At 46.2% G+C, this 25,054-nt stretch overlaps 1 protein-coding gene across 4 annotated transcripts in view; it reads left to right on the top strand.

Moving 5' to 3' along the window:
* Window positions 1-25,054, top strand: part of CRACR2A (calcium release activated channel regulator 2A) — a 146,637-nt gene that overhangs the window by 82,518 nt on the left and 39,065 nt on the right. For all 4 annotated transcript variants that reach the window (XR_010148240.1, XM_016922808.4, XM_016922807.4 and 1 more), the window contains exons 7-10: window positions 3,299-3,445; window positions 17,178-17,268; window positions 20,429-20,524; window positions 22,434-22,621. Coding sequence is in view for 3 of the 4 variants with exons in the window: in XM_016922808.4 (XP_016778297.4) it covers window positions 3,299-3,445; window positions 17,178-17,268; window positions 20,429-20,524; window positions 22,434-22,621 (522 nt within the window). In the remaining variant the exon portion in view is untranslated. The remainder of the gene's footprint in view (window positions 1-3,298; window positions 3,446-17,177; window positions 17,269-20,428; window positions 20,525-22,433; window positions 22,622-25,054) is intronic.

Here is a 25,054-nt window from a genome sequence, read left to right as displayed (position 1 = left end):
AAATCTCACTGGGGACTTGAGCTCAGTTGGCTCCATCAGGAACCTGGCAGGTGTGGACAGACAGACCTGGGCTGGCAAGGTGAACCTTGATTTTACAATGCATTTACTTCATGGTGGGGTGTCTCAGTCCATTTGGTTTGCTGTAATACACTGCCATAGATGTGGTACTTTATATAAATAAACAAAATTTATTTCTGGCAGTTCTGGAAGCTAGGAAGTTCAAGATCAAGGTGCCAGCAGATTTGCTCTCTGATGAGGTCACATTCCCTCATTCACAGACAGTTGTCTTCTCACTGTGTCCTCATATGGCAGGAAGGGTGAATGAGCTTCCTCTGGCCTCTTTTATAAGGGCACTAGTGCCATTCGTGAGGGCTCTGCCTTCATGATCTAATCACCTCTCAAAGTCCTCATCTTCTGGTACCATCATGTTGGGGTTAGGATTTAAACATATGTAGGAGATATAAACATTCACACTACAGCAGGGAACAACCTATAACAGGGATGGGAGGTCACCATGGTGTCTCTCTGAGACCCTCTTATCTCTGAACCCTTTGCCACATCTAAATTTTACCTATAGGATGAAATAAGACCCCCACAACATGCTGTGTGTGTGTTGTGGGGCTGGGAGGAATGGAACTCATTCTGAGAAACAGAGAGGTTCCTTACCTCCTTTTCTCCCATTTCCCAGATTCACCCATGACATCCAGTACAGTGCAAGGTTTACAACAGATCATAATAAATACTTGTTGAGTTAATAAGGAAATGGGTGGATGGATGGATGGATGGATCGATGGTCTAAATAAGTAGGCGGATGTTTGGATGGGATAGAAGAAAGAATTGGTGGAAGTGATGGAGCAAGGAAAGGAGGGAGAGAGGGATGAAGTGTTAGAGATGACCAGATAACTGATCAGAGGTGGGCCTATTTCTCAGTGGTCCTCTTCTCTGCTGGGTGCAGAGAGTCATGTCCATTTCCCAAGAGCATTGCTAGCATGGCACTATTGAATATCCCTTCTGAATAAGGTTTCTAAAATATAATGCTTAATACGCAAGCACAAAGGATTTTATTCCTTCTCCTGAGGGTTCCTTGTCAGAGCTATCCTCAGATCTTCTGTTTCTGGAATTTAATGGAAGACAAGTCACATTTACGTTTCTATTTTTGTGGTTTTTGTCTTAAAGTGATTTATTAGTGAGGTACTCCCAGAAGAAACTGGTAAGGGATTTGGGGAAGTGGGACAGGGAAAGGAAGTAAAACAAATAATGGCATAATTTTAGGAAGAGTCCTGGTTCTCCAGGGGTATTATTTATGTAGTCATAATAGTATAAACATTTATTTAATATCATATTTGGGAGTTAGCATACAGAGTTTTAAAACAATACTAATTATAGAACACAGTGTCAATGGCACTAGTCCCATTTGTGAGGGCTCTGCCTTCATGATCTAATCACCTCTCAAAGGCCTCACCTACTGATGCCATCATGTTGGGGGTTAGGATTTAAACATATGAATTTGTAGGAGATATAAACATTCACACCACAGCAGGGAGCAAGCTGCCACAGGGATGGGAGGTCACCACCCATTTCTCAGTGGGCCTCTTCTCTGCAGGGTGCAGAGAGTAATGTCTGTACCACAGGGGCATTGCTAGCATGACACTAACAAATATCACTTCCGAAGAAAATTTCTAAAATATAATGCTTGTTATACAAGCACAGATAATTTTATTCTTTATCCTGAGGATTCCTGGGGAGCCAACAGGAATCTGTTGGTGGCAGATTGTCAAGGTGCAGATGACTGTAATGGACAAGCAAATTTTGGAAAGAGCTCAAGAGAAGTATAGGCATACAGATAACTTTATCCTCATAAAACGAGGGTCATAAGCGATTTTCCATAATTAGGTTAAATTAATTAAATGTGAAATATACATTACATAAAGTCTCAAAGTTTAACAGAGTAAAAAATCAAAATGTAATTATGTTGAAAGGATGGAAGGAGGTGAAGGACTTATATTTTCAATAGCTGGAAACTTGAAAGATTAAGACACAGAGTGAATATTTAAGTAACAAAAGACTTTGAGAGGACAATGAACTGAGCTAGTTATTACATCTTGTTATATAGATGTGAAAAAAGTGTTGGAAAATACATATGTGCCCATTAATTTAAAAAATCAAAAGCCTGATTGTTTGCGGGATAAGATTTATATTTATTCTCTACTTTGCTAGAATAAAGTTTAATTGATAATTTATAATAAACTAGCCTGTGAAATTTCACTTGAACTCTACTGTTTATTATTATATAACTTTCAAACTTGATGCTATAACACTCTACTGTCTGCTAGCTGTGAGAAATTATTAACTTTTATTGAATTAAAACCTATCCTCTTTCAGATTTATGTTTAACTTAGCTTGATCATTGGCCACAGATTTTTTAGTTTCTCCAGAAAGGGAGAACAGGGTCCACCATGTGTCTCCTCCTCATTCCCTCCCTGGGTGTCAGCCTGAGCCCCTGTATCTCTGTCACTGAGCTGTGTACACACGTGCCTCTGTGCCTTTGTCTATTGGCCTCTGGGTCTCCCAAGTCTCTCTCGCCTTGTCTTTCTGTGTGTGCACATCTTTCAGACTTGCTCCTTCCCTTCTTTTTGCCTGTCAGTCATCCCTAGTGCCACTAGGCCACAGTGAGGTGCTGCATATTCTCTTCCCTTCCTGCAGTGACAATTGCTTTCTGCCATCCATCACATGGCATGTCTTTACCTCTCAGCAGTGAGGACCATCCTTCCTGGGGGCAACGAGCTCTCTGCTTTAGCTCCATAGTGTGTGTCCTTTTACATGCACTGGGCTCCTGTCCTCCTGTCTTCTTCCTGGCATTTGGAGATGCACCAGAGCACGTTGCTGTGCACACTCAGCCCCATGAGCCTGTCGTGAAGGCCACGGGAGAACAGAAGCAGCAGAGCGAGGTGGGGAAGGAGGCCAACACTGGAGTCAGACAGCCCTGAGCTGGACCCCTGACTCCATCAGTTACTGCTGGGTGATCTTAGACAGCTCACTCCACCTCTCTTCACCTGCTTCCTCATCTGTAAATGGGGTAATTGCAGCTCCTGCCTTGTAGGGTTATTGTGAGGACGAAATGAGCTGATATCCTTGAAGCTCCTCACATGCAGCAAGCATTCGGTCCACGTTAGCTACTGTCATCTTTATAATGATTCTGATGGTACTGTTTCTGGCTGTCAGTTCCTGTATGGGAACCTCTGTATTTCCCGTGAAGCCTCATCTCCACACTTCCACATGAGCGTCCCTTCTCTTGCAGTGAAAGTGATGTCAAGCAGCTCTGGTTGCAGCTGAAGAAGGAGGAACCTCATTTACTATCCAACTTTGAAGACTTCCTGACCAGAATCATCTCCCAGCTCCAAGAAGCCCATGAGGAGAAGAATGAACTGGAGTGTGCCCTAAAAAGGTGGGTACCCCAGTGTCAGCCGCTTTCTGTAACTATGTGTGAAAAAGAGAGACACACGGTGCACTTTCTCTTAGATCTTCTGCCAAAACATCGTGCAATGCCTCCTTTTGCTGTCTGCCAAAGTGGGGACCGGGCCCTGTGTCTGTCATGATATATGTATTTTTAAGTTCTCCGTCACCTTTTTAAGCTATATGGTAGGCACCATTCTAAATACTTTTTATACACTAGCTTATTTAGTTCTCACCACAACCCTTTGAAGGAGGGACTGGTTATCATTTTGCACATTTATTATCTGCACATTTTGCAGGCGGAGGGTTGGAAACCCAGAAAGGTTAAGTAGTACGCCCCAGAAGGCATAGCTTGTGAACAGTAAAGGCAGGACTGGGAGTGAGCTAGCCAGGTGCCCGTGACCAGAAGAAAAATCACTCTGCTTGCCTCCAGGCAGTAAGACCCCAGCATACTGGGCCATCCCCCAGGGCCAGATCAGCCCACTTTGCAGAGGTGGCGTGTTTGGTAAGGTGACCTGTAACCCTGCTGAATGTCCCTCCTCCTGGCCACTCTCTCCCGTCACGGCCTCATGTCTCTTCGTCTGCCCTATTTGCCTCTAAGACCTCTCCAGGAGACAGGACCAAGCATTGTTAGAAACAACCCAGAGTCCTCCTCACTCACAGCCCTGAAGAAGCTGCTGAAGAACTGAACCAGAGTCAGAACAGGCAGGTATATCACAAAACTGGGGCGAGCCCACTAGACACTAGTCCCTTCATGAGAATTAATGCATGGTTATGGGCACTGTGCTGTTCATAGTCCTTTAACAAACATTTACAGCCATGAGCTCGCATTTTATGAACATGGACTTAGATGTGGTATGACTAGGGATGGTTCATAACCCTGAAGGTGAGGCTACAACACAGAGCTGGGTTTGAGTAGAGCTTGGAAGCATACAGAGGAGGCCCTGCCCCATGCTTCTGCCATGAAATCTTGTACACACCCAGAGATTTGCTCATTTTCTGTAGGAAGCCTCAACAATCCCTTGGCTATGCAGTTCCACAGACCACCTGCTCCTCCATTCAGATACTTCCAGCAAAGCCTGGAAGGCAGTTTCAGAGTTTGTGCTGAAATAGTCTTAGAGCAAACATGCAGCCTCTAATTGAACAAGAAGAGATCACCATGTGTCTTGCTGTGTAGATCATCTATTTACACATTATTCTGAGTCCCGGCTCCTTTTCGTCTTGTGTCTCCCCGACCTTAACTCTAAAAATAACTTGTTGAGGTCCATTGGGTATACACAGATCTGGGGAGAAAGGACTTTTAGGACTCTGCATTATGAGGAAGCTGAGGACAAGTATCACTGGAGGAAACATAGTTTGGCTGGAGAACTGTTAAGAACATTCTGGGGAGAGGCTCCCAAAGCTCAGAGAAGGGAAGGATTAAAGGGTATATTTTTATGTAGCCATTACCTAATTAAGAATCAGACAGAACTGAGTTTGATTCTTGAGTCTGCCATTTACTAGCTATGCAACTTAGGACAAGTTACCTAACCTCTCTGAGTCTCAGCTTCCTTATCTGTAAGATAGGGACAGTATCCATCTCACAGAGTTTTCAGTATTAAATGAGATAATGCATGTAAGTATTTGGAACAGTGCTGGCACATAAGTATTCAATGAATGTCAAAATGATAATTATTTGTACTTTAAATAATATCTTTGTTAGTCTTAGAGGATTTGTCTGGCTGAAGTGGAGAGTTTGAGCCTGAATATAATCAGAGGCTAAGTTTAAGGATCCCTGTATCCTTCCAGACAACAGTGTAGAGACTTGCTGTTGAAAGTGTAGTCCATGGACCCGCAACGTTGGCGTCATCTGGAAACATCTTAGGAATGCAGAGTCTTGCCCCCAGCCCCACTGAATCTGCATTTTAGCAGGGTGTCCAGGTGCTTAGTGTGTAACTTTGGGAAGTGGGAGGCTCGGAATCAGGAGTTTCTGGGTTTGAGTCACGTGTGGCTTTGCAACCAGCTAGCTCTGTGACTCTGCTCACATTTCTTGGCTTCTCTTGAGCCTTGGTTTTCCTATCTATAAAATAAGGGGGCTAGATTAGTGGCTGACCCCACTTCACCCTTTCTCCTCTCTGACCCCAGCACTGATCACCTGGAGGAGCCACAGCAAAAGTTAAGTGGTCTCTCCCAGAGAGGAAGGCATTCTTCTGTTCTCTAAGGAGATAATTGCAGTCTGAAACAGTGGGCAATTACCCAGCCTTAGCCTGGCATCTCATCTGCAGGACCTCCTCTGCTGGCCTGCATTTCTGCAGGAAGAAACAAGTACCCCTGACTTGCTGGAGAGCTGCTTAGCCCTGGCATCCATCTTTAAGGGCCTGTATTAGTGGTTTGTCCTCATTTAGTAATTGTGCTCGAAATGTTGTTGAGATAAAAGTCAAGCCACTCTTGGCTGCATGTGCAAAACCAGCTCAGCCAAAGGTTCCAGCCTCTCCATGCCCATCCTCAGTCAGTATCCCTGCCAGCCATGCTTGCTCTGGGGTCAGCTGATCAAGGCCCACTCCCTGCTAGGGAACCGTGTTAGGATTGGGGACTCACTGAACTCTTTGGCCAGTCCCATTCCAGAGGTATTCTCTGGATGCAGAACCAGAGAACTGCAGACTGTTTTGAGCAGGGCACTGAAATAGGAGGCAGGAAGGACTGGAGCTCTTGCCCAGCCACTGGCACTTACCAGCTGTGTAACCTCAGGCAACTTGCATTACCTCTCTGGGCATCAGTTTCCTTATTGGCAACATCGGATGTTTTCTACTAGAGCCTCTTTTAGTCTCTTCTATTTTTTAAAAAAAGGTGGGTCACACCTTGCTGGTGGACCTATGTATAAAGGCACTTGTAACTCAGACATCAAACAAGAGACTGGAAATCCCAATAGGGTATAGGATACGAAAATGGGATTTTTGCAAATGACTCAGGGTGAGGTTAGTGATTCTGAGACATCTAGAAAGTGAGTTTGGAGGTGTGAGGTTGTTTGTGGGAGGGACATTTTCAGGTTTTAGAGAGGAAGTGGGAGGAATCTCTTGGGGATGGCCTGATTTGGGAGGGAGCCTAGAGGAGTCCCAAGAAGAGCGGGTTCTGGTGAGCTGTAAGAATATCTCCCAGGCGCCTCCACACACTCACTTTTCATTACAGTGGATGACATTTCAATGAATGCCTATCCCAGAAGCTGGGGATGACAGCTCAAGTCACGACTGCTGCATGTCTGCCCCAGGCCAGGCACCAGGCGGAACACAGTCTGTGTGTAACCAGTAGCTAGCATCGAACCAGCACTCCCTCCATGCCAGGCTCTGAGTTAAGCAAAGGGAACATAGAGTCCCTCTCCTTGAGGAGTTCATGATCACACCAAGGAGATAGCGCTCAGATGCCTGGAAATTCTGCACAAGACAGACCAGAAAATCCTCCTGCAAATGAAACATTAGACAGCGTTGCCATGGACAGCATAGCCTCTAATTTTTCTCCTTGTGCAGACCACACACCTTTCTCCCACAGGGCCAGAGAAAATGAGGCTGACCTCTGGGGGAGTCTGGCCTAATGCAGGTTAGGCAGGACACACACTCCCTGTCCCCAGCCTCCCAGGCTGGGCCATATCCCCCAGGTCGCACTGTGCCTGTGAGTGGAAAAGGCCCACCCCAGCTTCCTCCTCACATTTACCCCACTTCCTGGGAGGGAGGAGGTGGCAACTGAGGTGGCTGAGTGCTAGGCAGCCCTCAATAGCTAAGGCCAGGAGAACCCCTCAGAGTGTCCTGGAGCATTGTTAGAAACAACCCAGAGTCCTCACTCACAGCCATGAATTTTTTTTAACCTGCATATCAGAAATAGGAACAGGAAAGGAGTCTGGGAGCATTCAGTCTCCCACACCCTTGTCCTTTTGCACAGAGGTTGAAGAAATTTCGGATTTGAGCCCCTTCTGGGCCTCTACTTCTCTCCAAGGAAGGGAGGTGAGACTTCCACTGAGCAAGTCCCTTCTGCATTCACAGTGCAGAGGTGCGGAGGTCTTCACACTTTAACATGAGGGATATAGTGTGGACATTGGGGAGAACTTAGAATTGGGAATTTCTTTGCCATGGAAAGCATCCCCTGCATTTACCTTTTTCTAACAAAAGCTTGAGATCTCCAGGGCACATAGAGCAGTGCTGTCTGGAGGCAGCAGTAGATCCAGACTTTTCACCAGAACCATTTTGGGATGCCAGAGGTCCCACCCCAGGGGCACCAGTTCACTTGTCTGAGGTGGGGGCTTAACGTCTGTATTTGTAATGTATGGGGGCAAGGATAAATTAGGCAGCATCTGAGTGGGGTGCTTTGAGCTGTGAAGGAAAGTGTTTTCTAGATCAAAGGCCAGCCCCAGGCTGTGTTCTGGGAGGGCTCCGGCTCAATCCTCTGCAGCTCTGTAGCCTGGGAATACCAGCTGGCTGCCTGTTTGGCATCACTGGTTGTTGCCTGTTTGGCATCGGCCTTGACAAGCTTAGCAGCAGTCCCCATGCCCTCTTTGGAATCAGCTCCTTATCTGCACAGTGTTCCCTGGTCCATCTGAATCAGACCTCAGGCAGTTTCTTAGGAGCTCACAGGCCCTTAAGTTGCAGCCCCTACCAGCTGCTATTGAGCCACTTCCTGTCCATGGTGATTCCCTGTGCTCTGGGAAGGTGTCCAGACCAGGAGGGAGTGCACCTTACAGACTGACAGGCAGCCCCAGCTATGATGGCCTGCACACCCACACAAGCCTAAGGATCGGCAGCCTGTGTTGTGGAGCCTCGAGGACAAGGAAACTGTCCCCAAAGCTTTTCAGGGAAGAGATGTCATCATGTCACTGGCCCTGCCTCCAGATAGGGCAGCAAATAAAGCCTCATATTCCTGGCAGGTGGCCCTTACATTCCACAGAGTTCTTAGGGACCTTGGGGAAGGCCTCAGCTGCATAGTTCTTGAATGGTAGGTTGCTTAGATTTACCAGAGGATTTTTAAATTAAAAGGTAGTTCCTCCTCCCCTAGAGAGTCTAAATCGGTGCGTCTCAGGGAAGGGGCCCAGGAACGTGCACCATAACACACATCCCAGGTGGTTCTGATACAGGCAGGCTGTAGACCACACTCTGAGAAATGCTGCTTTAGCCAGTTCTTCCAGAATCAGTCAGCCAGCAAAAGGTATATCCCATGGTGCCCTTCCAATCTGGAATGCTAGTCCTATTCTTAGGGTGAAGTTCTCGGCGAGGACTCTAGGTGATGAGGTTGTGACTTAATCTAATGCATGTCTTCTGTGGGTATATTATTATGTTGAGCATATTGTTAACATTGCCCTGAGAGCAAATTGAAAAGTGAGGACGGTTTGTGCTCTGTGTACACCATGGGCATGATTTGTAAACCTGACTAATAAAAGATGGTTTGCTTTATAGAATAGGATAAAGCTGCAAAGTTGGTTTATACAGGCAGCAGAATCTAATTTGGAAGAAACCATCCATCTTGAAAATCCAATCGGCAATTTCACAGCCTTTGCAGAATTTTCTACAAACTCTTACGTTTTCCTTTCATTCAGCTCTACTCTAATCATGCATGTATGTGTGTGTGAGAGAGATGGAGATGGAGAGAGACAGAGATAAGCAGATAATTACAGAGACTGAGAGAGACTGATTTCAGGGGAACAAAACTCTAAACAGGATTTTTCTAGTGAGAGCTTCTTAGCTGTCAGAGGACTGCAGCTGCCTGAAGAAGGTGGCAGAGGGCAGTGGGGAGTCTAAAACCCTGTTTACCATTCCCATCCCAAGCACAAAACTGGCTGAGGCTGAATTTGCTTCCATGTTCTTCTCTTGCAAAGAGCAGACTTCTTGAGACTTCTGCAGTTGAGGGTCTTCATTCTGTGATCAGCACGTTGAGGCGGGGGGTGGGAGGGAATGTGGGTAACATGGGGGAATGGGAGTCAAGCCCCTCCCATAATCTTGCCTCTCTTTGGCCATGGCAGTGTGGACTCTTGGCCCCATAATCTTGCTCCAGTTCGTGCTCACTCCCCAGCTGACAGATTCCAGGTGTAATTTGGAAGACTGACAATTCTAAATGCAAATGTATGGAGTTATCTATTTTACAACCTAGGCTGCTGGGCCAGACATTGTAGTGATGTGAATGGAACCATGGGACCCGAGTCAAGGCCTGGGTTCTGCCTGCTACTCTGACCCTTGGAAATGTGGTTACTTCACTGTTCTGACCCTCATTTTCTTCACTTGAAAACCAAAGGCATAGGGAATACATGAGCTTTATAAGCTTTCATTCTGTGATGGGGAGGAGGGATTCTCCTTCTCTTTGCATCTAACTTTGCAAACCGGGAGACATAATTGATCAAACCGCAGCCCCAAAGACACATGCAATCAGAATGGCAACTCTCCAAGGCCAGGGGCCATTTCTGAAACTGTGCCTTGAGTTCAAGCTCCTGAAATGTACCTAAATTGTAGAGAAATGCCATTTCTTCTCTCCAAGGCCAAGCCTACACTTTCATTTACGAAAGGCAGAAGCTACATTTTTCTTGGAATGATTTCAGCACACCCCTGCCTACAACCTAGGCAGGGGAATGGACGACTTTCTAAGACCCTCTGAAATCCCAGCAGATTTTATTTAAAAGGGAGGGCAAAGGAGAGAGAAAGCAGGAAAGAAATCTTTTGACCAAGCAGGAAGGCCCTGGCCTGTGTGCCGCTAGCTGGAGCTGCAGTGATGTTGAGTATCAATGCTTCGCTCCGGCATAGCACCTCAACTCGCCATGTGCAAAACACTCTGTGAAGGTTAATTAATTTTCACAGTTCCTGTGGGAGGCTGGCAGGATAAGTTAACGCTAACTGCATCTCACCTTCTAGTTCCCTGCAAATTATCTGTAAAGGCCTCTCAGAAGCTACGCTTTGTATTTACATTAGAATAATGAATTCTTCACCCCTATATCCTTGTTTCATATCCCATCCGCCTCCCATCCTTAGCTCCCCAGTAACCCAGCACCAGATGTACACATGAGCATGTGTGCGCGCGTGCACACACACACACACACCACACACACACACCACACACACACACACACACCCCCCACACACACACACCACACACACACACACACACACACACACAGCCGTCCTTTAGGGAGGGACATTTGCCAGAACCAGATATCTTGGGTGAAGATGTTTAATGCCCTGAGCTGGACCTGGGTTTTCATCTGGGTTTTCAGTAGGACTCATTCTTTCCAATCCACTGCTGCCCTTATGGCATCCGCAGTATCTCACTGGTACTCTCTCCCCTCTGCTGTTGAGAATCTCCCTATTCTGAACTCACCTCTTCTTAGCTTTTCCCCTGATAACTCCCCGCTCCTCCCCACCACCAGAGCAGGTAGCTTCCTTTACTTCCCCCTAGCAGGGCTCTGAGGTCACAGATGACCATCAGCCAGAACCTAGGAGGGTTCTTTTGGGTCTGCCTCATGGTGCATGGCTTCTTCTATCAGTTCCTTTCCTCCCTGCCACTATAGCACTGGGCTCAGTACTCTTAGATGCTAAATTACACAGAAAGTATAACTTCAGTCGAAAATATTTTGCCCAGAGTCATACTGTAAGAAGGGCTTCATCAACACTTTTCAATGTTGGCGGGATGTATGGACTTCTCTTTCCACATTTAGTCTTCTCTGTTGAGCCTCATCAGGTTTTACCCACCCCTGTGTCTTCCGTCCCCAACTCCTTCACCATTCCTGCACACATTTCTTCACACCACATACAACAAGCTGCCACTTGATCCTCCACCCCCCAGTTTCTACTTGACCCTTGGCTGACATCTGAAGGAGCTATAGAGCAGTGGCTCTCAGAATGGGGTCCTTGGCCTCTGGAGAATCAGAAAACTTATTTAATTAGAATTTGTTAAATGTATCTTATTGTGCTAGACACTTCCACATGCATTATCTTTTTTAATCTTCACAACTTCTATCTGAAGTAGGTATTACCAACTGATTTTTCAGATATAGGACACTTCAGGCTTACTGAGGTAATGTGACTTATCCAAGGCCAGAAAGTTTGTAAATGTCAGAACCAAGACTTGAACCCAGACCTTCTGTTTCTGGATCTAATGAACTTTGAGGCAACCATACCCGTGTCAGCAAACGGTCTGTGACCTAGACTACCCTGAAACATGCCAGAAGAACTACCCAGCTATCATGGGGAAAGAAAAGGACGGGGAGGATAAGTATTAGTGCTCATGACTGTTGCTAACTCTGGTCCTCCACATCTTTGTCCTTCTCTTCCACTGAGAACTCATGTCTCTTGCCCTCACTCTTCTTTCATCTACCTCTTCTTCGTCTCTTCTGCGTTACATAACTCAAAATGATTAGGGTCAGATGGTAGAAAATGAAATAATTAAATAGATACCATTTGAGTTCTGGGAGCCAGGTGAAAAAGTGTTTGTTTGTTTGTTTTTGAGACGGAGTCTCACTCTGTTACCCAGGTTGGAGTGCAGTGGCCTGATCTTGGCGCACTGCAACCTCCGCCTTCTGGGCTCAAGTGATTCTCCTGCTCCAGCCTCCTGAGTAGCTGGGGCTACAGATGTGTACCACCACACCTGGCTACTTTTTGTATTTTTAGCAGAGAGGGGATTTCGCCATGTTGGTCAGGCTGGTTTTGAACTCCTGACCTCAGGTAATCTGCCCACCTTGGCCTCCCAAAGTGCTGGGATTACAAGTGTGAGCCACTGTGCCTGGCCAGAAGGAGTGTTTTGAGAATGGCTAAGAGAAGATAGGTTGAATAGCTATGCCTACATGTCACTAATTAACATCTCAGAGATCTCTGCTACAGGTTGTCGTCCTCATTTTGTCTAATATTTTTCCAATGGCATGAGTATAGGAAGATAAACAGGGAATGTTTTGAAGTAATAAAAAAATTCCATCCATAAAGAAGAACAACATGTATTAAGCTTTGTGCACCAAACAACACAACAGGAAGACACATAAGGCAGAAGCTTTTAGAAAAAATAAAGAAAACTTAATAAAAAAAAAGACTTTAGACTTTAACAAATTTGCTTCAGATTTGACACATTAGTCAGGCAAAAGTACAAGAAGGATATAAAGTATTTGAAGCCATCAATGAATACACTTTAGAGATGAATATAGAATTGTGTGCCTTACAAATAGAATATATACCCCTCTCATAGAAGTTGTACAAAAATTGATCATGTTTGTGGCTACAGAGGAAAGATAACCAATAGATTCCAAAACCATTTCTTACTATAATATAATTAGAAACCAATAGTTTGTACCTTTTAATAAACTGTCTTTTAAATAACTCTCAGATACATTAAATTATAAAAACCAACATTATAGATTATTTAGCCTACATCCTGATTGAAGATTTAAAATGTCAACGAAACTTGGAAGGTCATTGAAACACTGCATGACCAACTGAAACCTATTAGCATAGTGACAGGCTGGAAAGATGGACTAGAAATAGCAAACACAAAATCTAACAGAATTACATTTGAGATGTTGCTCTGTGTTCAAAACGCCAATGGCAGAAGCACAAAGTGGAGGAGATATGATTCAGTAGTACTATCTTTAAAACAAAAATGATCACACAGACATAAGATTTAGAGATTTTAGTTGACAAATGGGTTCCGCATACGTCAACTGTAATGTGGCTGCCAAGAAAAGTTAATGAGGTTTTAGGCTGTATGAATAGATATGCAGCATCTAGAACAAGAGAGGCAATAGTCAGCTCTAATCTGCACAAGTCAGACTCATACACTGGGCATTCAGTTTGGCACTGCCATGGCTTGAGAAAGATCATTACGGCCCATCTGAAGAAGCACGAAGGGAATTGTAAAGGGATTTGTAAAAAATCCATGTGAGACACAGTTGGAGGAAGTGGAGAGGCTTGACCTGAACCCAAGGCAACTCCTTGAAGTCTTGATGCCGTTCTGAAATACATGAAAGGCTTTTATGCAGAAGAAGAGTAAGGTCATGGAAAGACAGATTTCTGTGAGCCAGAATATCCCAAAGATGAAATAACTGCTTAGAGAAACAGCAAGTTCTCTGTCACTGGGGGTATTCTAACCTAGTCTGGGTAAGTCCTTGACGTGGTATTGTCGCAAGAATTTTAACACTGGAAAAACAGGTAGTTAGATCAGACAAACCTTCCAACTCTGAAGTTCTTTAACTCCCACGGTATCTAGTATTCCCTCGAAATGGTCCATGAGCTTCTGAGTTCGGTACCCAAAATTGTAAATTGAGTTTTTACGGGTTTTTGGCATTAACATTTTGAGTTCAGGCCCTGTGGGTGACATAAATGCCTGCGTTTATAACCTAATTGAGACAACATGAACCCAAATGAAACAGTTGTTCAGGACTATTTAAGATTCATTGTTAAATGATCAAATGAAGACATATGCTGTCATCCGAGTTCAGAGAAGGGGTCATGAGGGTTGGAATAGATGGCAAAATCTTCACAGAGAAGACTTCAAAGTCCATTTATATGCATTAGGCAATAGAAGTGGTTTTAGAAATTGTGGCAACGAGGATGTATATGATAAGCAAACATGATGAGTTGTCTCTTTCCCCGGATGGCAGAATATGGCGAGCCTTGCTGAATGTGACTCACCATATGTGCACATCTTTTTAGTGTCTCTTGCTGCCACTGCCCGCGCAGCCACTGCGGGGCTCCTGCAGACACAGGCTCCTGGCTCTGCAGCTCCTGCTCACACACAGCCTGGGTCTCCAATGGATTGGTCTGACAGGCACTTTTATTGACTGAGTTATTTCTTCTTCATCTTCCCAATTGCATCAGCCTTTCCAAACCCAGCAGGTCTTTTATCCTTGAAACCAAGACTCTCTTCCCCTTGGGGAGCACTGCCCTTTGTCCTCCACAGTCCATGATTAAAATGACAGGAGTAAATAATCCCTTACATTTACTGAGGGCTCTGTGGTTCTGACACTTTTCACATCCACTCTCGTTTGTTCTTTATGACAATGTAGGGAGGAACATAGGGCAGGTACCGCCTCAGGATGTGAGGAGGTCAGAGCACTTACCCAAGGTCACACTGAGGAAAGGAGCTGGTTCTGGGATCAGAATGCAAGTCTTCTCGTCCCTGCGCTGGTTTAGTGACATGACTGGTATGCACAGCACCTTAATCTTCCCCATTCCTGGGATTAGTGTGTTCTAACCGAGGCTTCTCATAGTCATTCAAGCCTGGAGAGTCTCACAGCAGACCAGCTTTCTAAAAGCTTGCTTCCATATATGAGTCTGGTTGGGCCCAGGATCTCTGATGCCCACCTGGAATCCTAGGGCTTCTCTGTGGTAGGCCTAGCCTTTGTGAGTGAGGGCTAGGAGGAGGCACCCTTCAAACCCTGTATCTATCTTCCTGCCAGTTATTTTTTAGTGGTTTGTAAAATAACTTAATTCACATACCAGCAAGCTGGTATGTGAGCATGAAAAACTTAGAGTGTGTTAATTTAATCAAATAAAAAGTAGATCAAAGTTACTATAGCACATTTAATTATATTATAGAATTAATGCCCCGCATGGTTATTAGAAATAAATGGTAAGCCGTTTATATGAATAACTTTATATGAATTGCTTTAGCAGAGCCAAATCAATGTTTAAGTTTCTCTCATCTTACTTTATTAGTTTTACAGTATTTATATAGCTGGAATCTCTGTCTAAAGTTTTCCTTGATATCATTTACCATCTAGCATCTGAGTTTCTTCAAACACAGGAAGGTCATTCCAGGGACCAAGAGAAAACATCTTGCTTTCTGAAAGTTCCTTCAAACTGTATCTGCTTCTGTCACTGAAGTATCAGGGTCAATAGCATGAGCCTTTTTCCTTACTTTCCCTCCAAGATTTTATTTTAATTCTTATGAGTTAGCTCAGAGCAAAAGTAACAATCCCAAACATCGGTCATTTAACAAGAAGAGATTTCTTACTCTTAGCCAAAAAGAGTAAGGGATGCAGGACGTATCCATAAAGACGGGGTCCCGGCTTGTGGAGGTCTGGGAGGACTGTCATCTCTTGCTGAGCCCACCCTGGACCGTTATTGTACAGTCACTCAAAATCAAGTTTCTGGTCTTGGGGGTGCAGCCAAGCAAGGGAACTCCAAGGCTGTGCTCTGTGATGAATGCCCCTGACCATGGAGTCTCACACACTGTTCCTTTGTCTGGGTCAGATTTGTGGTTTCTGTAAAGCTGGAAGGATGCCAATCAAAACGACTCCTGTTCATTATTCACCTGTGCACATGGTGAAAATGCTCTCCCAACAGGTGGCAGGTGAGAAAGGGACAGAAATTGGGCTGTGGCAAAGCCTTGGACAGCAGAGAAGGTCTGGTCCTGGATTGGAGGCCCAAGTGGACATGGGAGGTAGGGGTTAAAATGATGGAGGGCTCAGGGGAATAAATATATTCCCATCCTTTATGTTCAGTTCAGAAATCTTCCTAGTACCTCTTAAAACTGAGAACCAGGGCTGTTTCCTCAATTATTGAAGTCTCTTAAATAAAGGGCACAGTGGGCTTGCCATCATTTAAGTTAGAATGGCAGGGGCCAAAATTTTGTGTGTGTGTGTGTGTGTGTTGCATGTTCAGAACAGGCCTTGATAGCCACATTAGCCTGTTCACAGAGCCTGAAGTTTCCTTAACAGGATGGGGAGAGGATAGGGAGTAGGGGCCACAGAGAGGGTCTTTCACTGCATGGTCAGCAAAAAAGGTATGAAAATGCAACTGCCTGGGAATGTTAATAATTCAGTGTGGTAACTCCCAGTTTCGGTTCCAATGCTACTACCAGATCTTTCCTGTTTGAATTTGGAGGGGCATTGAAGTTGGATGTATCATGGGGAGAGGGGGGAAACAGAAAAGGGTCATCCATGGGGATGACCTACAAAACTTGTCCCCATGGCTGTGTGTTTGTCTCCATCTCTCTAGGTACTTACTTTCTGACAGGGGAGAGGAAAGAGTGGGGAGAGGATGCTGAGAAGGAGAGTGGGGATGAGGACATCTCATTGTCATCGCCATCCTCCAACCAGTCTCGCCTGTCTCACACTGTCTGCCTGTGCCCTGGAGCCTGAGATGGCACAGGCACTAGACATTGTGGCTTTTGCTTTGTGGTGGGGGGGTGTGGTAGCTCTTGTTGTCATCATCATGGAATCTCTTGAGAATCTCATGAGAAACATGGATCACACAAACTCAGGCATACAGGGAGAGTCCCCTGAGAGTGCAGGGTCAGAGGGTCCTGATGTGGACAGGCAGAGAGAAAGCATGCAAACAGGAACAAGATAAACCAGGAAACGGAACAGGAAAGAAACCCACACAATGCAACTTCATATAGTCTATGAGCGTGGGGATCAGCGGGAACAGGGATGATATGTCTGGCAGAGGCCTGTGGGCTTGTGTTGAAATAAAGTAAAATAAAGGGAGATGGTCCAGGGAAGCTTCACCGAGGAGCATAGGGATCATCTAGGAGTGATGGCTGGGGGACAGGAGGAGGAGAGCCACATGAAACCTACCAGTTGCAGGGGCAGGTCTCGCAAGGCCTCTGTGGTCTGCATCCCTTGTCGGGTTAGCTGATCCTGAGGGACTGATCTTATAGCCTTGGCTGACCTGACCTATGCTGTCACCCCCACACCCACAGCTCCAGAGTGGGGGACTGGTGTCTGAGCTCCAGGAGCTACCGCTGTGGAGTAGTGGAACCTCAATGAGACTCTCCTTTTGCCACCTCTGTAGGAAAATTGCTGCTTATGATGAAGAAATCCAGCATCTCTATGAGGAGATGGAACAACAAATCAAAAGTGAGAAGGAGCAGTTTCTCCTGAAGGTAAGTGTACGCTCCCCAGGCTTGGCTCTGAGGCCAGCTTGACATATCTGCTCTGTCTCCCCCAGGTTTAAGATTTTGGTGCCCCCATCCATGCACTATTGATTCCCTCTTTCTCTGCTGTATTTTTTTTTTCAAGGCATTTATCACCTTCACACAGGACATGTAATATCCTTGTTTATTTTTATTGAGTGTCTATCTCCTCCTGCTAGCATATAAGTTGCAAAAGAGCAGAGATTTTATCTTTTATTAACTAAGGTTATAACTTTTATTAACTCAGCACGTAGACAATGCCTGGAACATACTAGGTGCTCAACAAGTATTTGTTAAATGAATGAATGAATGAACAAGTGAATGAATGAAAGGATGGAGGCTCATGCTTTCCCTGTTAAATTGGATCTGACATTGACTTCCTAGATTTATATGGCAAATGCACCCAAATGCACCAGCCCAGTTCACCCTGTGCCCAGCAGCTCCCCTAAGTGGACAAGCATTAGAGCCTGTGCTACCCATCCTTTACCCTTAGACACATGGAAAATTTAATAGCCAAGAAAAAACAAATCCCACCTTCCACAGATACCATGGAGGAAGTGGTAACTCCCTTCCCTCTTCCTGGTCTGACCCTTATCAGCCCCTTCCCAAGCCCTGCCATCTGTCTCAAGAGGTCAGGATTGGCGAAATCCTCTTCTTTGCCAAGGTAAGCAGGATCTTTCTGGAAACATGTTCATAAAACTAATCTTAAAAAAAAAAGCTTCAGAGAACTCTCTAGTACCCATTTTTGGACTATCTACTTGGTGAGTTCTCTGCAGAAAAGGCTTTGATCTTAGATGGCAGCCTCCCTTGCCGCTCAGCACTAAGCCCGGCTATTCTCACAACCCCTTCTCTTGAGCCAATTTTAAGTTTTATGCTGCCTCAGATTATCGACACCACTGCTGCATTTATTATCACAGATGTCATTCAAACTGAGGGAATCGGAGTGCTTTTCAAGAAAATCTGGTCGTGTCCTCCAATTAGCGCCCTCTGGAGGCTTGTCAGCATTTCCAGGCCTCCTCCCTCTTGTAGCGCCTGAAAGCATTCTGGCTGCTCCTGCCCCTCAACCTAGTTGACGGCAGAGAGAACTCACACACTTTTCATCAGCAGATCCCAAAATAGTTCCTGAGAACAGCAGCTCCCCACCCCACCTCCCCGCCATCGGACAGCCACCCCCTTTATCCCAAATGACATCCTGCACAGAGAGGCTGAGCTCCATGGGGCATCTTGTCCCCTCTGCCTGGGCCATGACTATAGGTCAGAGGTCCTAGCTAAAGGAAAAGACGTATTTTGGAAGTAAATGCTGGGCCAGGGCATGGGGAATGGGCGAGGGCAGAGGTCAGAGGAAAAAAATTCAAGGACAAGTTTGCATCACTGTAGGTGACCCAGCCTTCCTGTCCCCTTCTGCTCCCTCCTTCTCCCTTCTTGACACCAAATACCTTTAAAGCTCAGTGCTTAGATTTATGCCTTCTGCGTGAACATGGAAACTGCTCAGATGTTTTTGCAGCACTATTAAGCCATTAGATACAAAGGCTTTTGCCTGGAGATAGATCAAGGATAGTGGCGCTACAGTTTCTGACATCATGGAAAAGGCTGGACCCTCGGACCAGAATTTGGATCCTGGCTTGACACTTACCAGTTTGTTTGACCGTGAAGGAAGTACCTAATCACTTGCACCTTCCAACCCCAGGATGTGATGCTAGACCCCCTGAACGCCCTGTCCTGGCACATTGTGAGGATGCTCTGTAGGCCCATTGTGGGTACAGCCACATCATCATGGGGATTCTGGAGCCACTCGCTACTCCCAGCATTTTTCACAGAGAGCAGCAGCCAAGCTGAAGGAGGCAAATTCCCTGGGGCTGATTCTCTGGAAGCAAATGTTGGGAGCAGGTGCTGTCTGGTCAGATCGTACCTCTGCCATTCATGTGGTTAACATGAGGATAATCACAGGCTGTCCCAGTGGTTCTTCTGCCCATTTACCAGCCTAGAAATGGGCAGAAGAACCTGGTAACATCCATAGAGGATGCGCAAGGAAGCATCCTGAGCCTTTGAATGGAGGTGTCCAAAGGCCTCTGGCCCGAGGGGGCCGTGTTCCCCCACCACGCTGCTGCTGCTGTCATGCCAGGACACCCGTCTAGTGCAGCATCCCACGCTGTCCTCCTTGGGAAAGAGTCCTTCCATATCACAGGAACCCCAGGGGGCTCCGGTAGTGAGTTATATGGCAGTTACAATGGTTTCTTCTCTTCCTGCACATTTTGTACCTCCATTCCGCCTTCAGGCAAGTGGAGTGCTGCAGATGGCATGGGTATTTTTGTTTCTATTCTGTGAACAAACAGTGATCCAGAAGAATGAAGCAAGTTGGTTGGATGAAGCCAGGGCTGGAACCCAAGTTGTGTCCCGCTCGGCTCAGGGGCCTTACACCACAGATCTGGCTCTGCTGAGAGCATCAGGCACCTGACAGCCCACACTCTTTCCTCCTCGTCCCATAGCCAGGCCCCTTCTCACCTGCTTCAGCACCTCTCTGTGGGGGAAGCCCAGCCTAGGGAAGGAGCAGATATGAAAACATCCTGAGGAGCAGGGCTTGGGAGACTTCAGTCACAGTGGGCAAATATGAACACTTAGACCCTCAAGAGGAAGAGGAAATGGCCCTGTGTTTCCAGAGTGAGGCCAATTTAAGGGATCCGATGCCAATGCCCAACCTGGAACAGAATATCCAGGTCGGAAGGTGTCCGAGGGGTCATCTGCCTCCCCCAGTCGCCCCCAATTTGCACACGAGGAGACCAAGGCCTGATGTTTGAACTCAGCCCCAATTCTCCCCATTCAGTATTCCACAACTGGCTGACACTGCCCCTTTTTTGGCGAAGAGGAGGGTGGTGGTGCACAGTCATTGAACATGGCCACGCTTGCTGGGAGTTTGCATCCTGCCTCACTAAGCGCTTGCACTATCTCTGTCTCATTTGGTCCTCCCTGATGGGGCAGGCAGGTTACCAGAGCCCTGCAGTGCTGTGGGAAAAGCCCCATGGTCTAATAGGATGGGCCCTGATGTTGAGTAGGTTCAAGGTGGGAAAAAAAAAATCTATAACCCGGGTGTGCTACATTTGGGTCCTGTGTGTCCCTCTTTCTGGCTTGGCAGGACACAGAGAGGTTTCAAGCCCGCAGTCAAGAGCTGGAGCAGAAACTGTTATGTAAGGAGCAGGAGCTGGAGCAGCTCACCCAGAAGCAGAAAAGGGTATGTTGCCATCCGTGGCCCCAGAGTACCTGGCTCTTCACTCTCTCCTTTTCTCTGCCTCTTGCCCACTTTCCCTGCCATTCACTTAAGGACTTTTGAGTTTTTAACCTGAGAAGAACTATTTAGTCGCGCAAAAGATAGCATTTAAAATCACAGGTGATCCCAACATAAAACCTTTACTTCTCCAATACCAGGTGTTTCACTTGGAAAAGTTGCCGAGCATTCCCCCACGAGGTATCTGCAGACATGTTCCTATAATTATACCCAGGAGCCACGAGAATGCCAAAATTTGAATTTGTTTCCTGCCTCCTGTATAAGAAAAGAGGGGAATGCTGAGGTACAAGAGACACTGTCTACCACTATATCTGGGGGGAGGCTGCAGATAAGTTTCTTCCCTCTAGAATATGGCCATGGATACCTCTGCTGGAACAGGTTCTTCCAAGGTCAGCCTGTCTCTTCCCTGGCTGTGTGGTGCCTGGACTGGTTCATTGGCATCTTTTGTGGCTGCTTCCATCCCTGCAGGAAGGATGCAGACACCAGACACTCCTCTCTGATGTACCCGAGCCTCCAGGAGGCAGGCTGGGTGGTGCCCTCTGCAGGGCAGTGTCTATATGGCTGTGTCTCTATGGCTGGGAGTACCTGGCTAACGACCCCAGAAAGACTGACTACCTAGGCAAGCCTCCTACTTAGTGGCCTCCACTGCTTAGCAAGGGCTCCTGAGGGAGACAGGCTAGGGTGCCACTGGCATCCTGTTTTGTTGTGCCTGGGGCTGGAAGGAATCCAGCTCTGGACAGACAAGACACATTGCTTCCGTTTCAATAGAGAGGGCTATTTTTAGCAGCACATCAAAATCTACTTGAAGACAGCCCTGCTAAGACTAGAGACTATTCCACTGCTGCTGCTACCCAAGCTATGAATTTAGGTCTCTTTCCTTCTGCAGCAAGATGATTTCTACTCCGGGAACTGCCAGCTGCCTCCCCATTTCCCCATCCACAGTTGTACCTTGCTTCTCCTACTCTTTCTCTTCCTCTCTATTATGCATTAAGTTCCTAGCAATTACATTTATCCCTCAAATGAATGATTGCCACTGGATTTAATTACTGCATGCTTGCCCGATTACACAGGAGCCTCTTGAGAATCAGCCAAATTCCTTGTTGTTGCTTCTTCCTCCCCTTGCTGGCCACATTCATTAAACTAAATTTATTATGATATATGTACCTTGGTTTGATTCTTCCTCTGGTGAGAGGATTGGAAGCTCTGCAAAGCATAATCAACAGCCAAGAAAAGCTGAAGCTATAAAAATGCAGGGTTTTTAGTTGCTTTAGGGACATAGAAAAGGTCTATGTTCTGTTTGAACTGTTTTAGTTATTTCCTAAGAATTTTCAGGGCTTCTGGCTACCCTTAAAAGCTTCTCTAGATTAATGGAATTGGAGTTGAGAGGAGAAAAGGGAATATATAGATTTGCTATCAGCGTGCAAAATTGGGAAGGATGGTTTTATGAAGCAGGCCATTTAGCTGTTCCCCTTCTCCATCAAGGACCAAGGAAAAGAAATGGGCTTAAAGGACAACAAGATGGATTTAGGTTAGATCTCAAGGCCATTCACACAGACGGATTGTGGAAGTTCCTTTGCTAGTGGTCTTTTTGAGTGTAGCAGCTCCTCCTGGACTATTTAGTGGTCCTATGTGGAGACAGGGGAGAGACAAGATGTGTCTGAAAGCTCCTTCTTGCCTAGAGGAGTGTGTACGTGTGAACTGAGGAGAGGACAATGCTGATTTAGGCTTGAGGCCAGTGAGGGGTGGCGGTGACGGTTCCTGCCTGCCAAGCAGAGAAAACAAGGTGAGGCCAGGGCAGGCCCTCCTGAAAATGGTGGTCACTCCTCATTCCCCTCTGCTCCCCATTCCTTTGCAGCTGGAAGGTCAGTGCACAGCCCTGCATCATGACAAGCATGAGACCAAGGCTGAGAATACCAAGCTGAAACTCACTAACCAGGAGCTGGCCCGGGAGCTGGAGCGGACTTCCTGGGAGCTCCAGGATGCTCAGCAGCAGTTGGAAAGCCTCCAGCAAGAGGCCTGCAAACTCCACCAAGAGAAGGAGATGTGAGTCCAGCCTTTGTCCACTCCTCTGCTGTCCTCCCGCACCACCCCCCACTATGGGCATGTCCCCTCGCCGCTCAGAGACCCTGTCTCCTTGCCTGTGAAAAGAGGATGTGGGCTTGTTGCTCCCTGAGACTCTTCTAACACTCTTCTAGGATTCTGACACTATTAAGCAGACCAGTTCTGTGTCCAGCATTGCCTAGGATTGACAAGAAATGTACAGCCCCATTCTCAGAAAATGCATTCTGTGATTAGAAAGACATGTTATTCCGCAAACAAATATGAGGTTACTCATATGTACTCATATGTTACTTTATGACTATATAAAACAAGTACTTACCAGAAGTTGTTTTATATAGTATGTGGGCAAATGCTGAGTGAGCACACAGACCCTAAGTGACTGTGGTCGTGTAGAGACCTGGGAGGCCAAGAGGGACCAGAGGGAAGCAGGGAGGCTTCCAGGATCAGCATATGATCTGATGGAGCATGTGTCACTGCCCTGGACTCGCCTCTCCATCTCTGCCCATTTTTTTCACCATGTTCCTCAGATTCAACTGTGTGGTCCCAGTAGGGGGAAACCCCACATCTCTCAGGGCCCGACCTGCCAATGGCATCCAGCCATGGGGGTTAGTTTACTAGGCAGAGGCACACCTGAGGCAGAATCAAGCCTGGGTCTGCACCTTAAGCTGGAGGAGTCCCTGAAGAGTCAGTCATTTATCTTGTCTTGGGAGTATTAGGTTTTAGAACAAATGTACTCTGAGGCTCAGGGCAGAGGATTCTCATTTGTTTATTTGTATATTCATGTATCCATATAGTCAATGACTTATTCATTTGGCAAACATTTATTCTGTGCTAGGTACCGTGCTGGGCATTCAATATATCTCACTTATGTCGATAATTTGACATCCTCTCGTTTGATCTTTAAATCATCCTGGGCCAGGCGCGGTGGCTCACGCCTGTAATCCCAGCACTTTGGGAGGCCGAGGCGGGCAGATTACAAGGTCAGGAGTTCAAGACCAGCCTGACCAACATGGTGAAACCCCATCTCTACTAAAAATACAAAAATTAGCCAGGCATGATGGCGCACACCTGTAATCTCAGCTACTCGGGAGGCTGAGGCAGGAGAATGGCTTGAACCTGGGAGGCAGAGGTTACAGTGAGCCCAGATCGTGCCACTGCACTCCAGCTTGGGTGACAGAGTGAGACTCCCCGTCTCAAAAAAAAAAAAAAAATTATCCTGGTATAGCAGGTTCTGCTATTATCGAGGAGGAAACTGAGGTTCAGAGGTTTAAGTAACTCTCCCAAGATGCTAAGAGTTAGGCACGTCTTGCCGATTTTCCCTAGAGAATAACAAGCCTGCAGAAAATATTCTTACAAGAGTCGGACTGGCTATCATTTACTCACGCATTCGTTCATGCACTCTTCATTCATTTATTTATTCTGAAAAAGGTAGTTGTGTGTCTGATCCTGAAAGGTACCAGGTAGTACTGAAAGTCTGATTTTAGGGAAAAGGGCAGTGCTACTTACCGGAACTTGTTTTATAGATGTTAACTCCCCTTGTTCAAAAGTGAAGGTGCTCACTCTGTCTGACTGCTGGCAGGATTTTGGTCTATAGGCCTAAATAAAACTGCTCTGCTGGTTTGACTTATGTGCGGAATCCTGTACCATTTGGCACTAATTGCCTGGGGTAAAAGGAAGGAGACATGTTTGAGCTGGGAATTTCACCCTAGTAAGATATCCCTAGTTAAAAAAAAGCAAAAACAAAAAAACTCCCAAGTAGCTGACTTAAAATAAGCCCCTCCATTCCAATTCTTGGATGACCAGTTGTGGAAGGACAACATATTTCATTGTGAACAAGCAAAATCAGTTAGTTCCTCCTCATTGAGAACAGGTCAACAAGGTACAGGCATTTAGCTTTACAAACAGAATTAAGGATGCAGGCTCTTGAAATTCAATCGAGCTCTAAAAGCAACAAACATCTGAAGGCACAAGCATTAGAACAGCAAATGGAAATAAACACCCAGTGCTGGAGCATCACATCACAGCATGAGGATTCAAAGCTTTCTGAAGTCTTATCTTAATTAACCAAGCCAGAGACACAATCTCTGGAGGCTGGGAATTGAAAAAGAGGGAGGGAGGGAGGGTTGGGAGGAAGAGAGAAATATGACTCCAGAACCTTCACAAACTTGTTTTCAAGAAGCTTGCAGTTTCTTGTGCAGCCGGTGAGCGTGCTGGGGCCCGGAGAGCGTGTCCCGTCCAGGGAGGCCGGGAGAGCAGTGCAGTGAGAGGCTTAGCTTGTTCTCCATAGAGTGGGGTTGCAGACCGGCAGATGGAGAGGGCTTTGATGCTCTGGGTCACTTCCTTCATTTCATACATGAAGATTCTGAGGCTCAGAGAGGTGTAGTGACCTGCCCAAAGCCATGCAGCTAGCTAGTG

This window comes from Pan troglodytes, chromosome 10, assembly GCF_028858775.2.
Source record: "Pan troglodytes isolate AG18354 chromosome 10, NHGRI_mPanTro3-v2.0_pri, whole genome shotgun sequence".
Lineage (NCBI taxonomy): Eukaryota > Metazoa > Chordata > Mammalia > Primates > Hominidae > Pan > Pan troglodytes.
This window is presented reverse-complemented; position numbering and strand designations above follow the sequence as displayed.